Genomic DNA, 18063 nt, shown 5'->3' on the forward strand with positions numbered 1-18063 from the left:
AGAGGACTAGAAATAAGTATTGGATATTTTGTGTTCTATAGCTATTGGCTAATTTTCAGAGGTACAAACACAAACAAACCCACCTCAGAGTAAACTTAACTCTTAGCACCCAAGCCATGTACAGCAGGATATAATCAGAACTGAGGAATATAAAATACTCCTTAAAAAATAGCTCATCTTTTCAATGTGCCTCAAACTTACAATAAATTAAATTAAATGAAGATTCATTATACAATGTTGCTAGTCATAAAATGTTCCAAAAAACACATTATGACCAGCAGAACCTGGGGTGTTTTAAGAATATGGTGGTTGAACAGTTGCAATGATAGAAAATGAAAACTTAAGTTTTATCTTCTGGAAGTTAATCAGAATGAGCCTCCCAAAACACTCAATGAAGTGGGAAAGATATCTGTTGGATATTCAAAACGAACTGAACACTAATGAAAACAGTCAAGCAAGAATTCATGTGTTTTACATGTTAAGCTGCTACTGTAAATTCAGATAGGTATTTGGGATGGAGGAGAGGGAAGGGAAAAAGGAAGCAAGGACAGACCTGGTCAAACACCCATAGGCTTGCTTGGATTCTCAAACACAGGTTGCTAGAAGTGCTCTCTGTAAGCTGAGCACTTGGGTAGCCACCCAGCTGATAGACATCCACCGGCACCAACATCTGAATCTGAAGAAGTGGGTCTGTCTCACAAAAGCTCATCACCTAATACATTATTTTGTTAATCTTTAAATGCTACTGGACTGCATTTTTGTTTTAATACTATATAGACTAATACAGCTCTCTCTCTGTTACTAGGCACCAACATGTTTCCACTCGTGGTGTAAATCAACACATGCCTTGATGCACACAAAATTTATTCTGCCCACAGATTGGGAAAAAGTAGAGGGAACCCCCGTTGTTAGTTTTACTGTTACTAAAGCAGCAGAAAAAATTCCTACAGATACTGAAGTTCTCCTGTAAGCACCACCAGAACTCATTTTGTTGCCTTGTTACTGTAATCCATATTGTTCTGTGAGTGTACACAACTATGAAACAGACATGCATGCTTTTTGGGCAGTTTGTACTTGTTTTATTACAATTTTAATTAGTATTTTTCATATTTGAACATCTTAAAAGGATTTTAGATTTACAGCTTCTAAAGACACTTTCACAGAGTTATTTAAGCCTCTATGATGATTACCTACTGCACCGTATACAGGATATCTGTCCATCATCAGGGTCCCTCCCCCAAAAATTGAAAAACCGAGATTTGTGCTCACAAACTGTAGAACTCAGTTTATAGAAAAAGAACAAGTCTGTCAAATGTTCATATCCATTTCACAAAAATCAATAAGAGCATACACAAAACTATACATTTTATCATTTTATTAGGAATAATTCCAAGTGGGTTATGAAGAAGCTAATCCATTGAGTTTGATGATTTTTTTTCCAAATTTCTCTTTATGAAGATATGTTCACCAATAAACAGGAAAACTTCAGCAGAACTATTATACACTGGGCAAAAACATTCAGGCTGATACCAAAAAGCAACATGCAACATAAAAAGATACAATATAAAGGAAGACAATCTGCTGAGTATTATAAACCATCTCAACAAGAGCTCTTTGCAACCAGCACAGAATTATGAGACCCATCAAATCCAATTCACACAAAGGCAAGCTGGGCTGATGGAACCCAAGTTGAATAAAATATTCCTCAGTGCAGTAGATTTGAATAGTGTTGTAGAATTTTTTTTTTTGTCTTTTTGGTTGGAAAAAGTTTTTTTGGCAAGGGAGAAAAATAAATATAAATGGAATGCTACATTTTTAAATCAGCAGACTGTCTGAGGAATGAAATAATAAAAGGTATCAGTAAACTAAAGTATGGGGTGAATCTTTAAAGAAGATTACTTAATTTATTAGGGTTCAAAAAGTATTCAAAACAGACTTTGAAGGTGTCACAATAACTATATTCAGGCATTTAACATAAAGGAAGTAAAATCAGAAGATACACTTTTTTCCAAAGTTAAGGAGTTTGTTTTTTAAATCCAAGCACATTGCTACATCTGCAACATACAGCTTGGTAAACAATAATTGGCAAAGTAAGTTGAAACGCTGTAATATCCTGCCCAAACCCGTTCCAGATATTGTTTAATAACCAAGATGCAAACTAATTTTGTTGTAACAAGCCTAGACCACTTATATCAAACATGTCCCTGGTGAGAAAGTCATCCAGTTAGATTTAGCGTTTTGAGAGCTCATTTGACAGCCAGTCAAGTCCCTCATACAGACCAGTTCCTTGTGTAGCACAGGTTGCTTGGACATACCACTGTTAGGAGGAAATATATAAAATTAAGTGAACATAATGTAAACTTTAAAATATTCCAGTCTTGCATACTACTAAGGTATAAGTATAGTACAATTTCATGAAGTTTCATTTCCCACCAAAGCCTAACACTAACAGAGGATACTTTCAAGAAAAACCTTCACATTTCAATTGGGTTTTAAAGATTCTCCCGGTGCATCTCCCATCTGAATATTCACACACATTGTCTGTTGTGCAACAAAGTTAAATTGAATATAAAAGTAAAATGTAAAGAGGATTTATAACTTAAAATTCTTTGTTTTAAAATCAAGTGCCATTGAGATGACAGGTAAAGATTTTTTACTGTCAGATTCTACATCTCTCTTTTTAAAACCAGTTCATAATGACAGAAGCCTAAACTGTCAACATGAAGAGGTAAAGTAAGTGCGATGAAGAATTATATGATGGTGATTTAAAGTCCCCAACAAAGATGTGGAGCTGAAGCTTCCAGTGTCCTCTTGGGCATTTTCATCATAGATTGCTCCCTATATATTCTTTGGCACAATGCTATTCTCTGTCTTCCTTCAAAACAACAAATGGAACAGAAAAGCCAACACATACTTAAAACATGGCCCAAGATGTTTAAAAAAAGTCTGCAATGTTTGCAACTTCCTATAAAAATGACTAATGAACTATTTTATTATGTTATTGATCATTATCATGCAGAGTCTGTGTTTATGTCACTTTTGTGGAAATACTTTGTACATGTCAAATACACATTGCAGCTTACCAGAGAAAAAGAGATTAAACCTAAAAACACTTAAAGGGCAATTATTATTTGCAAAAACTGGATTAAAACTTTACTACTTACAGTTCTGTTACGCAGAGACTGAAGACCTAGTTTATCTGTCATTTCACTGATTGCCATGGCATTTGGCAAGTCCTGTTTGTTCGCAAAAAGCAGCAGCACTGCATCTTGCAGCTCATCTTCTTGAAGCTAACAGAGTAAGAGACCAAACTAATTATTCTTCCATTTAATTATATCAAGCAGCTAAACAGACCCAATTAAAAATTAAAGGGCAAAGCGCTCTAACCTTTTCACATTCTCACTCCTCAAATCATAGTGAGTAGATTCTAACTGAGATTACCAAGTACCCATGGGATAGATTCCACTAGTGTAGATAAAGCAACATTGTTTGAAACAGTTTAAGTATTAGACAGGTCACTGCTGATAAATTACTTTTCTTTTGGGTTTTACATACCAAAGGGAATTGGTGAAATCATGAGTATTTTTTGATTCAGACTCCACTCATGTTCTAACCAATTTTAGTTAAGTAGAAATAAATTATGTAAGAAGGTCTATAGTACACAAGGCTTTCTGAAAGCATGAAAGTTGTCAAATTTCAACAAGACTGGCATATTCGCTGTTTACAGAAAAGTTAATGGGATGTGAAGTTCATACAGAAGATGTCAATTCTGTTTGAGATATTTATATTTACCATTTTCTGCAGTTCTTCTGCTGCTTCCTGAATTCTCTCTCTGTCATTGCTATCTACCACAAAAATGAGACCCTGGAAAAGTTAAGCAGCTTTGATAAGTCACCATTAAACTTAATAATGCAGTGGAGTGCTAAGAAAAGGTGACATGAATTATTGGAAAGGAACATAGTTGTGGCTGCTTCCCAGTCTAAGGACTCCAAATCTGAAAAAGTAGTAGTCTTAATTAACACATACAGAGAAAGTTCATGGTTTGCATGAGGTAGACATTTTTCAGACAGCTAGGTCATCAGTAGATGTGCCATGATACACAGTGAAAATTAGGCTACTTAGCAGAAAGGTTTAAGAAAAAAGCCCACATACAAATGAGACTGATTCCCAGACTGTGCTCTGCATACCCGAATTTCAGGGAAAGGTAACTGGCCAAATTGTGATAATTTTCCTTATTTTCAGATGTTCCACTGCATCAGACTAGAGATGCATTATCAAAACGTTCTCCATCTTTTAAGAATAATTCAGATTTTAAAAGTGTGTTTTACCAAATGTTCCTAACACCATTTCTGACACATTTCTCTTAAAAAAAGTTTTACTCCATACTCCTTTCCACGCTTTAAATCCCCACCATAAGGTCTTGCAGTTCAACCTACTCTTCTTTAAAGAAAAAGAATTCTCTCCTTTTGGAGGCCCCTGGGGATGCTTCTATATACAAATCTGAAGATGTCACTAGGTTAACATTTTTGGTCCTCAATTGATACGCTTTCACTAAACTATTGTATCAGTCCTTTTGTCTAGTAACATTTCACTACAATGTCCTGTTTGTACATGCCCCATCATCATGCCTGCTTTGCTGCAGAGAAAATAATCCTGCAAAAAAGCAGAGCAACAAGCATGAATCTTCTCTGCTGCTGGGGTGTATAGAAATGTGCTAAGTTTCATTAGCCACCCAAAGAGCACATTATAATCTCAGACAGTGGTGAGAGAAGCAGCAAACTGAGCTTGTTCTGGGCCATATCTATCAGGAATAACACCCTCCCCCACCCCAATTAACAATATGTTAGTAACATTTTTATAGACACTTTAAGCAAAGGCGTCCAACACATGATTATTTTAGATTTTCTCTTCGAGTAAAATATATTATCTGTCTTGTCTGCCTTCAGTTTGATTAGAAGAAATACATTCAAGGGCAGCTAGTCATTAAAACTCACTTCTTTATTTGAAGTACCACTTGGGTTACAGGAGGTTAGGAGAAAATGATCACATTTAAAGAAACTAGACAGTCCATCAGAGGCCAGTGACCCCTCTGGCACAAGGAGCAATGCTGGCAGGTCCTTATGGGAATACAGTCTAGCCCAGTCAGACGACATTAAATAATATCTACATTAGTCCCTTTGGTTTCAGGAAGAAGGGACTTTCAATGGCCGGGGGGCCCCTCAGAAAGGCCCGTCTACATGGGTGGTGTGCAATTTGAAAGCAGCACTTTTGAACTCTGTGAAGCCAGCATTATGATAATGAGGTGCCGCAGAGTCATGGCAGCACCTCATTAGCATTTGCCGATGGGGCTCCTTACCATGTCCCTTCCAAAAGTAAGGGGCTAGTGTAGACGCGGTCTAAGAGGTCTTTATTGACATAGGAACACCGGCGTACTACACCAGCAAAGTGCTCCTAGCACGGATATAATCTGGCATACTTGCATCCAGCAAATTTGTAATGTGGCTTGATTTTAGTTAGCTGGACGACCAGTTACCATGGGTGTGGCCAAGTTTCTAGTGGGCCCATAAAGTCTGTTTACAGCCACCAGCTAGGACTCAGTGTTCTGTGCTGTTATTTAGCTGGAATTTACCCCTAAATGTCTTCTGAGAGCCCAGTAAGTAGTGGAAGTTTTGCTAATGCTACTAGGCAATACTGACCTCCCAAGGTCTGGCATATTCTTGCATTCAGCACCTGTCAGGTCCCAAGGATGCCAGAACTGGGGGCGGGCAGGCAGTGTGTGTGTTCAACATGTACCATCAACACTGCTCTCTTGCACTGGGATAGTAAAACTACAATTCTCCTTCCTTCACTGCTTTCACTTAAAGGAAAATTCTCCTGGTGTAACACTTGCCATAAGGGAATTACACTCTTCACATGCCTGACTGAAAATGCTACAATAGCACAAGTCTGTAGGGTAGACATAGCTCAAGACATGAGGAGTTCCAGGTGGGAAAAAGAAAAACCTAAACAAAAAGCCAAAGATCCTCAAAACACTACCACAAATAGTGGGGACCAATTCAGGAAAAGGAAATGATGGCAGACCATTTTCTGGAGATACTGTACATAGCAGTATTATTTTAATCTGAACACATGCAGTCATATTTTTTTACTTGTGAAACAAGAGCTCATACCTGTGTGTTTTGAAAATAATGCCTCCAAAGTGGTCTAATTTTATCTTGACCACCAACATCCCAAACTGTGAAACAAATGTTTTTATATTCTACCGTTTCCACGTTAAAACCTAAAAAAAAAGAGAGACACAAATGGCTAAATATTAACATTACAAGTAACAACTTCTACACAGACAGTGTTAGCCTATCCTCTAAAAAAATAGGAACTTCACAAACTTTACTTTTTAATGAAATATAGATGTGTGTCTTGTGTATACACACACACACACACACACACACACACACACACACACACACACACACACACACACACACACACACACACACACACACACACACACACACACACACACACCCCTACCTTTTTTTCATTATTATACAAGTTGCACCTCCTAAAACTGGCACTCTCTGGTCTGACAACATCCCTCACCTGGCAGGACTAGAGAGGTTCCTGGACCAGAGAGCCAAGGCAGGAGGGCCAGAGATCCCAGGGAGCTCTGAGTGGGGCTGGCGGGCTGGCATCCCTGAGGCAGGGCCAGAGGGCCAGCTGCAGTGGCAAGCCCCAGCCAGAGAGCAAGCAGGGGATGGCCAGGAACCAGCAGGCATTAAACCCTCCTGGTTTAGCAAAAACGCTTTTCAGGGATCACTGAGGTCCCAATGGTGCAGACTAGGAAGGTGCAACCTGTGGTATGAAAACTTCATAAAAATGAGAATTTCTCAGAGTCCAACTCTATATTAATTCCTAGGAAATATCCACCCCCCGCCAACTAGCTCTTGAAAAGTAGATCCTAAAGTAAAATATTTACATCTTTGCTATCTTGGGAGAAAAGAGGATTTTAAGTAAATGATTTTGTAGCTCAGTTACATTTAACATTAGTAATGGCATGAGAAGCAATCATCAGGTTTCTTACCAATAGTGGGAATTGTGGTGACAATTTCTCCTAGCTTCAATTTATACAGAATAGTTGTCTTACCAGCAGCATCCAAACCAACTAAAAAAAAAAACAAAATTCCATTTTAGTTTTACAGTATTAACTAAATCATGCTCCTCACACATATCCCACTGAAAACAACAGGGTAAGTAGTCACTTTGCAGTGACAATCGGGTAAATAGCTACTTTTTATCAAAGGCAAATTTTGGTTTACTAAGTATGTTCCTTTCTTCTTCACCCATCACTTAAGGCAGAAGCCAAATCAGCTAAGAATTCCAGTTTAAAATGCCAGAGATTCATTCCTCACTTACACGATCAGCAATCTAAGTAACCTCCTTCTTTAGGCGTCATGGAAATGAATGTTAGAAGCTTTAAGTTGTTTTTAAAACACTGCCATTCACATGTGAAGGTTTTGCTGACTGTATTTTCATATACACTAGACCCAACTTACAACATTTCAACTTATGGGTTTCTTGCAATAACACGAGTCGAAATTGTGAGTGGCAGGGAGCACCGCTGGTTGGTTTTCAGGCTCTTGCAAGTGGAGGGGAGCTGGGCTGCCACCTAGTTCCTGGCTCCCCACCACTCCCAGGAGCCAGGAAACTGACCAGTACTGCTGTGCCTGGCTCTGGGCTCCCCACTGCCTATGGGAGCAGGGAGCCAGGCACAGCCAGGACTGGGGGACCCGAGGGCGGCAGACTTCCTTCTCCCACAGCCCAGACGTAAGCGAAATCTGACTTATGCATGGTTGCCCAAGAACACAACCTATGAGTAAGTCAGGGGTCTCCTGTATTTGATATGCTTTGTTGTATTTTCTAAGCAGCAACTCCTTCACTTTTTCAGCATTAGGCTGGAACCTACTCTTCTCAAAATGAGGACCTTGTCCGTTATTGATCCCTTTACTACCTTCAGTTCTGGCTATTGCAGCAGGCCTATCTTGATCACTTCGAAGTTTTGCTGCATTTCACATCAGCTGACTCACTTAGAGCTAGTCTACACTACCACATGACATTGGTGCAGCTACCCCAATGCAGCTGTGCCACTGACAGTGCTCTCCCACCAGCATAATTATTCCACCTCAGTGAGAAACAGAAGCTGTGTCATCAGGAAAGTGTCTCCTGCTTATATAGCATAGTGTGGATACCATTTAAGTCTATATAATTTAGGTTGCTCAAGTGGGTGGCTTACCACCACCCCAAGCAATGTAAGTTACAGAAACTTAAGTGATACTTTAGAAGAGCCCTTAATGACACCCCATATGCAGAGGATGCAACACCTGTGGTCCACAGACTACATTCAACAATTTACTTTCTCAAACAATGCAAACTTATTTATACAATAGCCCTATGTCATTTGTGTCCCGGCTACCCCGAATGCCTTTTTCATACATTTCAATCTATTGGGTTGTTTCAATTAACAGTCCCTGCTTCTGAATTCTGCAGGAGGGTGCTCTGGAATTTGCTTCCTTGGTGCTCAAACAAAACCCTAGTTGTTGACCTTCCAGGCAGATTGTGGTGTGTGATGGGTTTTTGTTGTTTCCCTTTTGAGCAGAATATTTTCAGTTTGTATATTTAAATTTATATTTTTAAGTGGGCATGTACCCACAGAACTTTAGAAGTAGCCTTTTCAAGTAAATATTTGGTAGTCCATCATGGTGTTTCCAAACACCAGCAGGTGAATGGATTAACATGTATTTTGAGAACGACTAGGATTAAGACAGTCTCAGAAAACCAATTCAAAACACAACATTCAACCTACCACGTCTGTGAATAATTTCATTTAAGAAGTCAACTGCAAGAATGAGTGTTCAACACATACATAAAACATTTTAATTAAAACATCTGAGAACTCAAAGCTTTCAGCATATTTTAAATAATGTTTTTCACAAACAAGAGAACCAAAAATCAGAAAAGCCCCCCACAAATTCAGTACTGTCAGCAAACTCAGCAAGTGTATTGTATTATCTTCTTCTTACACCCATACTAATATACTGTAGCTTGTTTCAAACTAATGTCTTATTTGCTATTTTTGCAGCTGTCCTGCAGTCCTGGGATTTTTGACAAACTGCACATCGAATAAATATGGCAGTGTTCCTAATGTTGTGCAGCCCCCCCCCACTCAACCCCCATGCATGGGGCTCCGACTCAACCCGTGCCTGGGCCTCCGGCTCCTGGCTCCCCTCCACTCCACTCAACCACCCCACCCCATTCAACTCAATCCCTCCCTGCTGCAGCCCCAGCTCAACCCTGACCTCAAGCTTGGGGCTCTAGCTGGCAGCCGCTGCTGGCAGCATGCACAGAGGCTCTATCCCCACTGCCATCTCAACTCACACCCATTCAATACCCCCTCCGCCCAGCTCAACACTCATTCCCCATCCCCAGCTAACACCCTGCCAGCAAGCACTGGCTGTCAGCCACTGCAGACTGTACCACCCCCGCTAACTCCCTCACCCTGGGTCATCCCATTCAACCCCCACCCCCCCCAATCCCTCATGGCCCCAGCTCCCAACTCTCCAGCACATGGGGTTCTGGCTTCAAACTGCACCCAGGGCTCCAGCTCCCCTAACCACCACCCCCATAGCCCCAGCTCCAAACCCATGGCTGGTCTCCACCCCGCCTCAACCCCCTGCAAGCCCCAGCTCAACTGCACCCACCCACCACCCCTGCCGCCCTAACCAACCCCAGGCTTAACCTCCCTGCCACCTCCCACGGCCCCAAATCAGGCCCTCCCCTACTTAAGCGGAATGCAAGGTACACAAGGGCTGCATAGAACACAACCCTCACATACCTCGAGGGATTGCAGTAATAAGCGTATTCCTGACTTACAACCAAATCAAGTTAATGACCAGGTGCTCGGAATGTAACTCATTCATGAGTTGGAGACTATCTGCACTCAAACACTTATTCAGAATGAAACCAAACTCTTAAAACCTCTTCCTTCTTCAAGTACGCAATAAATGCTTCATTACAGTACATTTTCTATTTGCACACTATCCCTATTAAGTGTTCTACTGTAATTGACAATTATGGATATATTGATGTTATACAAATTAATTTACAGTTGTGAAGAAAATATTTAAACAAATCAGTTGCTTTAATTTATTTTGGAATCTATCGAGCCAAAAGGTCATATATTGTATTTGCCAAAAAGATTCTTTACATACAACAAAATGCTTAACATTTTATTTCAAGAGCTCTCCAAATGTATTTTTCATTTCAATAGTTCATCCACACTCACTACTTCAGCTGATTAGCTACAATAGTAGGTGACTCTGAAATAGCACTTTGAACCGACAAAGTTTAAAATTGTTAATATTGTTTCAGCATTTTTTCTACATTTGTAACATGTTCACACTCAGCGATGGGGGAAAAATCTACAAAAAGCAACTGTCTACTCTTTCAAATGTACCATTGGTGCTGAAACAATAACAGGAAGTCCTGTGGCACCTTGTGGACTAAGATTCTTAAGCATAAGCTTTCAAGAGCAAAGACCCACTTTGTCAGATTGCATCAGAGGGCAGACTCTTTATATTGCAACTGACAAAGTGGGTCTCCGCCCACAAAAGCTTATGCTCCACAAAAAAAAAAAAAAATCTGTTAATCTATAATGGTGCCACAGGACTTCTTGTTTTTGAGGATACAGACTAATATGGCTACCCCCGTGATACTGTGTTGAAATGACGACTTGAACAACCCAACATATCACTGTTCAAGAGTGACTTCTCAGTATGTCTATACTGCAATTCAACACCTACAACAGGTACAGGTCAGCTGATTTGGGCTCATTGAGCTCAGGCTGGAGGGCAGTAGTGGGCAACCTGCAGCCGGAGGGCACATGCAGCCCATCAGGGTTGTGTGTGTGACCCTTCCCCCCCAGACATTTTGTTTACTGTTGTTCATGCACAGGGTTTCCAGAATCTGCTGGTTTCCGTGAGTTTTCCCATCAGTTTTACTAAAATGACACGCATACAAAGAAGAGACACATGAAGTGAGGTGCATGCTTATTGCACACAATATTGACTGTAAAAGCTCCATGCTCACTCCGCATCCAATCAAAACACAGCTATGGTTTAATCATCAGACCCTGCAAATCCTAAGTATGAGAACACAACAAAAATACCCTATCCCGACACCGTCTGGTTATGATAATCTTGCAGCCCACTGAAACAAATGAGGGACGTTTATGCAGCCCACTCACTAGCTTAGGTTGCCCATTGCTGCTGTAAGGGCTATAAAACTGTAATATAGATGTGCAGCGTCAGGCTAGACCCTGTTGCCTGGGTCCTTACCCCCACAGAGGATTCCAGGGTCCTGTTGCCTGGGTCCTTACCCCTCCTGAGGATTCAGACGAGACAGGTCTTTAAAATGCAGTTCAGAGAGATGTTCATCTCTCAGTCATTTTACCAGGCATTTCCAAATGGAAGTTAAGATGCTTGGACCTACATAGAAACCCCATATGAAACATGAGCATAATACTTAACTCTCTCTAGAAGCCTCAATATAACACAAAAGATGGAACTTACTCTATGAAAATTAAAATTTTGAACTGGTTACTCTTTCCCATATTATTACACTCCCCCTCCCCACACCCCTGGATACCACAAAAACTAACCTCAGTCAAGACAAAATGGCTCAGTATTTGACAATCTGGAAAATAAATATGAAGCTAACCTCAATGGTAGAATTGCCACTGCCCACTTCAAAAAAAAAAAAAAAATCATGTCTTAAAGCCTAGATACATGATTAAGGAATAACATCAACTCAAAAAAAAAAAAAAGTTTCTAAGCCCTCACAAAAACAGAAAAAATAAACTTTACAAATGGGATTCATAGCCTAAAGACTCAAAAACACAAAAGGCAAATGAATCAAACCTTATATTTTTCGAATTCTCATGCTTCAAGACAAGATCATTCTTTTGTGGACACCCATTCTTTATGTAAGTTCTTGGAGTTGGCAGTACTGGAATGCCAATAAAGAATCTTGTAGGCTTCTTGTGTAAAGATGAGAAATGCACTATAGCCAACATACGAGGGGATAAATACTCAAACGCCAGAAACCGGGATGGATAAAAATAAATGATACAAAAAAAGTTTTAAAAAAATTTTAAGTCAATTAGTATTAAGAGTTACAATTGAACCTTATCACAAACATGCTACACCTACAGTCCAACAACAACAACTTATGGCTCTAATCCAGCCTGCCTAAAAACCATTTGTACTGAGCTCTAAATTAACACTGTTTAGTGATCAGAATTAATTATTTCTGTTGAATTAAGTATTCACTTGAATCACTGAAAATTTTAATCAACTGTGTATTCAAATCACTGTGACTTGAATCAATCCACCCACCCTACCAGAAACAGGCCTTACCTGCAAGTCTTTGAACAAAAGGATTTAACACAAGTTTCTGTAACTTTCATGGTGAAAATAAGCATTTATGAATACAGAAGAAATCATAATATGGCAGCAAAACAGGCTCCCGGTTCAAATGCCAGACAGTTTTACAAGATAATTAATTATCAGTTACGCAAAGTCTAAAGTTTGCATTATTGGCAACCAGTCTTCAAACTTCTTTATTCCAAGATGCAAATTATACCCTTTTAGATTTTTTAACAATAACTTTGTGATTTGATACTCTAAAGTTTGAATAATAATGAGTTACAGCATACTTCAGCTAGTATTTGTTATTCTTTTAGTTAAAAAATGGCAGTTTACATGTTACCCTGCAGGAATTCTTTCTAAACTTCACATTATATAGACACACCATTTACAATTTTTCTTATTTGCCTAAGACTGAAATATATTTACGACAGCATTTGATTAACAAGATTATTATATTTGAGGTATATACTTAAACTTGTCCTCTTTCAAATAGCAAAGTTGATTCTACTATCCATCACAAAAGGCGATAAGAATTCCAGTTAACACCCCTTCCAAGTTTACATGAAAAAAAAAAAAAAAAAGATATTTCACACCACCAAGTCATAAATGAGAAACAATAATCAAGATAATTTAGGATAAGAATCCTCTCTTTCAAAGTATTAACAATTTTCAGTTTCTTCCAACTTTACTGGTGTCTGATGCAAAGGCAGAGCAAGAGTAAAGGCAGTAAAAGAGAGTTGACTGACAGTTGTGCAGGAAGACCTAATAAGAACTCTTCAGATAGCAATTATGGGTAACATGGTAACTACAGCCTTGCATTTGTGTCTGTTTGATCTTTGTAATATCTACTTTGCCCATTTCAAGAACACCCCCCTGCCAGCAGTTTGCTTATATAGTCTCTTCCACTCACATATCACAGTCTTGTAGTGCACTTGTCCCAGGAATGCCAATCTATATAAATATCACTATAGTATCTTCTTAAGTGGCTCACACAATGCTTACTTACTGGTTATCATGCATGCAGCTCTCATGAGCAACTTCTCTGAACTGTTTGAGAGAATTATACCAACTACTTTCAACTGTCAGGTTTGTACATTGCGTTTTCCTCTACTTTCTGAGAAGTCCTCCAAAAGATATTTTTGGTACTTCATGCAATTTACTTGTTCTGAAGCCATTCTTAAATCCACTCACTACATATCTGCATTCAATTCTCTCTAGTCTACAGACTCACATATATTCATTGCTGCAAGAATTTCAAACCATTACAGCCAAATTCCACTGCCTAATGCTAAGCGCTCTCCAGAAAGATATTATCACTGCATTATATTTTACTCCATTCTCCTACTCTATACCTTGCAAGAGTAGTTTTGCCCTGTGTACATTATTTTTACATACCCTAAGCCACCTAGACATGGCATACCTATGATCCAAACACAAACAAAACTTTATACAGATTGACCACAAAATTTAGGGATTAATTTTTAAACAGAATATATGCAAGAACACCACATTGATTCAGCCAGAGTAAAAATTAGGAAGCAGGAAACATGTTCCAAATGTCTGAATTTAATTCTTTTTCCATAGATTAACATGTTCATAATTATTCTTATTTTATCATTCAGATAAACAGTTCTACCCTTTAAGTTCTTCAGGTGCTGTTACAAACAATTCATGCAGTAGATTTTTACTGGGTTTGTTAATAAGGTTATTTATAGGTTTTTGTTGGGGGAGGGAGGTGGTTGGATGCCTTTTTTTGGGGCGGAGTTGGGGGTGAGAATTAAATTACAGGTTTGTTATCACAGGTTGTACCTCTGAAATCCAGGATACTCTGCTGCAGTAAGATCCATGGTCCTGCCCAGACCAGAGAGCCCCAGTAGCCAAGAGCGGAGACCAGCTGGGAGTCCCCACCAGGGCCAGGCAGCTGCAGCTGGGCCAACGGCTGCTACGAAGCAGCAGCCAGGAACTTGAACCAGGGCTGGGCCAGTGGCAGAGGAGCCCTGGCCAGGGTGGCAGCAGGTAGGGGCTGGTGGCAGCACTGCATCTGGAAACCCCAGCTAGGGTTGGGAAGCCACAGATGTGCCAGCAGCAGGGAGCTGTGCCAGATCAAGAGTAAAAGCAACTAGAAGTCCTGTGGCACCTTATAGACTAAAGGACACTCTGGAGCATAAGCCTTCATGAGCAAAGACCTGATTTGTCAAATGCAATGCCATTGGGAATGCTACCCAGTGGCCAGGGCTGGTGGCTAGGAGCAGACTGATGCCCCACAAGCGAGCATGGTAGTGAAGGCTGGTGGTCAGCAGAGAAGCCTTCACCTCCCCTAGTCCAGCAGACCCCTGGCTCAGGATAGAGTGTGGTCCAACTTGTATTCAAACACACATGTGGTATTCCCAAAATCCCCACAAGGAATTGCTCTTTGGTTTGAAATAGCCACAGTTAACATGATTACCTCTTTCCATGCAGTTTAATATCTGGAAAGCTAATAAGCCTTTTGGAAGACAGGTTTCTTTTTTAATATCAAGAGGTGAACAGTTGCACAGCCATATCAACAGCTGATGAACAGAGCAACACGGTAGTAAGAGTCTACAACGTGCAATATGAAGAAAAACAAGGTTATTCAGTAATGTTTTAAAATATACCTATGGACTACTGACCTAAGCATAGCAGTGGGAGCAAAGAATATCTGAATTCTAATCCCCTGTTATGCCCAATTTAACTATGTTAAATCATTAACCTAGTATCTCACCTGACTCTTCTCTTTCCATCTCCACCTGCAAGATGGAGTTGGAATTCTGCTTTCCATACTTCACACACAAATGGTGGTCACCCTTCTAAGAGTAATATATAAAACACACAAAGTATTAATATTTGTCTATGGGACAATTATGATTTTTAAGAAACCTTGTACATCCAGTGGAACATAATGCACTTCTGACTATTATCCTTCTAATCAATCATCTGTTTTAGTTTGAGGTTACCCTTAGGAGAACATTATGTCTTTATTAAAAATATGTGTTTGGTGCTTAAATCACAAAACTTAATAAGCTTATGGAATATTTGATGGAGTGCAAAGTATTAAAATAACTCAGATCACTCAGAAATACAAACTCTCTAAAATAAATAGCAGATATCTATATAGATATGAATAGCAATCTCTACTGCTAATTAGGAAGCAACGGATGGGGCTTCTTTCCGTGTCTTTTGCCTAGCTCGACAATTGGAGGAAAAGGAGTGTATAAAGTTAGGAATGGAAGGAAAGGAGACATTGAATACACACATCATAAACTTATCCAGCTCCTAAATCTCTTACGTTCAACACCTCTGTCCTCCCCTTTCTCAAGCTCTCACCTCCTGTCTACTCCATCTCACTCACATTTTCACCAGGCTGGACAGGGACTGGAGTGTGGGAGGGGTTGTGGACTCTCAGGTGGGGCCAGAAATGAAGGGTTCAGGGTATGGAGAGAAATTCTGAGCTGGGACAGGAATATAGGTCTGTGAGCACTCCAGCTAGGATTGCCAACTCTTGTGTATGCTGAGGATGAAGCATTTGGGGTATTGGGGGGGGCGGGGAGGAACGGGACTCTGGAATGAGATCTTGGAGGGAGTTTCCTTGTGGGAGGGGACTGGAGCACTGGGGTTCACGATGCAGGTTCCTGGAGGAAGTTCGGTGCAGGAGGGGGCTCAGGGAGGTACAAGCTCTGGGGAGCCTTACCTCTGAAGGCTCCAGGAACCAGATAGCATTTCCCTGGCTCAGGAAGGGAGGGAGGGGTGATCGAGTGAGTAGGGGCTCAGGGAAAGACAGGGCAGTGGTGTTTGGTTTTCTGCTACTGAAAAGATGACAAACCTAAGATATCATTTCCCACAGGTACTGTTCCCTCAGCTTCCACTGGTCACAGCTCCCAGCCACTGGGATTGGTGGAACCAGCACTGGGGGCAGAAGCAGGACAGAGCTATCCTGATCACCCTCCACCGAGGAGTTGCAAGGACATGTCTCACTCTTCTGGAAACTGCACAGATCCACAGCAGGGAGAGAACCTACTTGTATAGCTCTGCTGCACCACTGACTGGAGCCATCAGGATCTCTTGATGAATGGACATGCCAGTTAAAAACTGGAGGCCTAGCAATTTTAAATATCACTGATGCAGTTTCAGTACAAGTAAGAAGTCACTGGTTTGAACTGTTACACTGTGGCTCCTCTGAAATGTACTGTATAACTGGCTAGACCATGACCTAATAAAACTAATTTGAGGCAAAAAAATGTATTTTTATAATCCTATATACCAGATACACCACATTGTGGGTTTAAAGGCAACAGTCTTCCTCAGAAAAAAAATCAACAAAAATGGATAAACTGATGAGAATTTATGCAAGCTATTTAGCAATCAAGTTCAGGAACTCTCAGAGTTATACTAACACACCTACTCCTGTCACATCCTGTTCAGGACAGCCACATAGCTTAAACTGGGATAGATACATGTGACACCTAATCATCTACAGAAGAATTAGATTTTGAGTGGGAAACGTGGGTGGAAGGGGGTTCTCAAGTCCAGTTCACTGGACTAACATGCACAAATACATATGGGAGGAGGAAGGTTTCACATACCAATCCAGTGAACTTCTGGAACAGAGGACAGTCCTCAAACACCAAAAAAATCTTTTTACAAATGACCAGAATATGACACGTACGTATTACAACTTCATGTTTTATATTCTGTGCCTGTTGCACAGCTCATGAGTCTGTACACATACATATGAGGCTAAATAACGCCCCCACCCACACAGCGGAGGGGTACAAGCGTCAGGGAAGAGTAGAAAAAGTGTTTAGGGTAGTTTCTAACAAAGATTAACCCCACCCCACTTTCCAGCCACAGAACTGCGGGACGAGTAGATCAAGGGAAAAAAAGGGAAAGGAACACAGCCCCTTCCCCCAGCTCTTTCAGGCGAACCCGGGCCGTCCGCACTAGCCCCATACCCAGGCTAACGGCGCAGGCCTTAGGGGAACGGGGAAGTCATACACACGCACCCACCACGGGGTAAGAGGCCGGGTCTTCCCCACTTCAGCCTGAAGGTCACGAACAGCCGGTTCCCCTCCCCATCGTCCCACAGGCCGGCAGCGCCGTGACCGGCTCGTGAGAACCGCAGAATAGACCCCACTTCCCACTCCATCCCCAGAAGCCCCACGGCACAGCCCTTCCCCCACCTCGGGCCCAGCCGCGTGAACAGCGAGCCGCGGATGCAGCAAGCGCGGATCGAGGACTCGGGCTGCCGCAGGCGACTGGAGGCCGCGTCAGGCGGGTGCAGGGTACTCTTACCCATGAGGATGCGCATCTGCTTCTTGCCGAAGAGGCGTGAGAAAAGCGAGGAAATGGTGAGGCCCATGGCGGCGAAGGAGCGGCAGGAGTGTGTGCGGCAGCGGCTTGTACCCTAAAGCCGGTCTTTCTTTCCAGATCCCTCCGCGGGGGCCCGGCCCAGCAAATGCTGGCGGCGACGGCTGCTGCTCTTGTGTCCAGGGGAGCCTCTCTCGCTCTCTGCCACGTCACGCTCGCCACCACGGCCAACCCCAGTTCCAACGCGGACAAAATC

General features: G+C 41.2%; 1 protein-coding gene across 1 annotated transcript; it reads right to left on the reverse strand.

Moving 5' to 3' along the window:
* Nucleotides 1-1360: 1360 nt before the first annotated feature.
* ARF4 (ARF GTPase 4) lies at nt 1361-18063 on the reverse strand. Its single transcript, XM_075005413.1, has 6 exons — nt 17793-18063; nt 7082-7162; nt 6171-6280; nt 3793-3864; nt 3165-3290; nt 1361-2317 (listed from the first exon to the last, which is right to left on the reverse strand). Exons 1-6 carry the CDS (start codon nt 17857-17859, stop codon nt 2231-2233), a joined length of 543 nt encoding a protein of 180 aa, XP_074861514.1. The 5' UTR covers nt 17860-18063; the 3' UTR covers nt 1361-2230.

The sequence above is a fragment of the Carettochelys insculpta genome, chromosome 11 (genome assembly GCF_033958435.1).
Source record: "Carettochelys insculpta isolate YL-2023 chromosome 11, ASM3395843v1, whole genome shotgun sequence".
NCBI lineage: Eukaryota > Metazoa > Chordata > Testudines > Carettochelyidae > Carettochelys > Carettochelys insculpta.

Coding starts and splice junctions, on each gene's coding strand:
- ARF4 (XM_075005413.1), bottom strand. CDS start 17,859: ATGGGCCTCACCATTTCCTCGCTTTTCTCACGCCTCTTCGGCAAGAAG. Junction 7,163..17,792: donor GCAGATGCGCATCCTCATGG/GTAAGAGTACCC, acceptor TTTTTTTTTTAG/TTGGTTTGGATGCTGCTGGT. Junction 2,318..3,164: donor AGTCTCTGCGTAACAGAACT/GTAAGTAGTAAA, acceptor TCCTCCTAACAG/TGGTATGTCCAAGCAACCTG.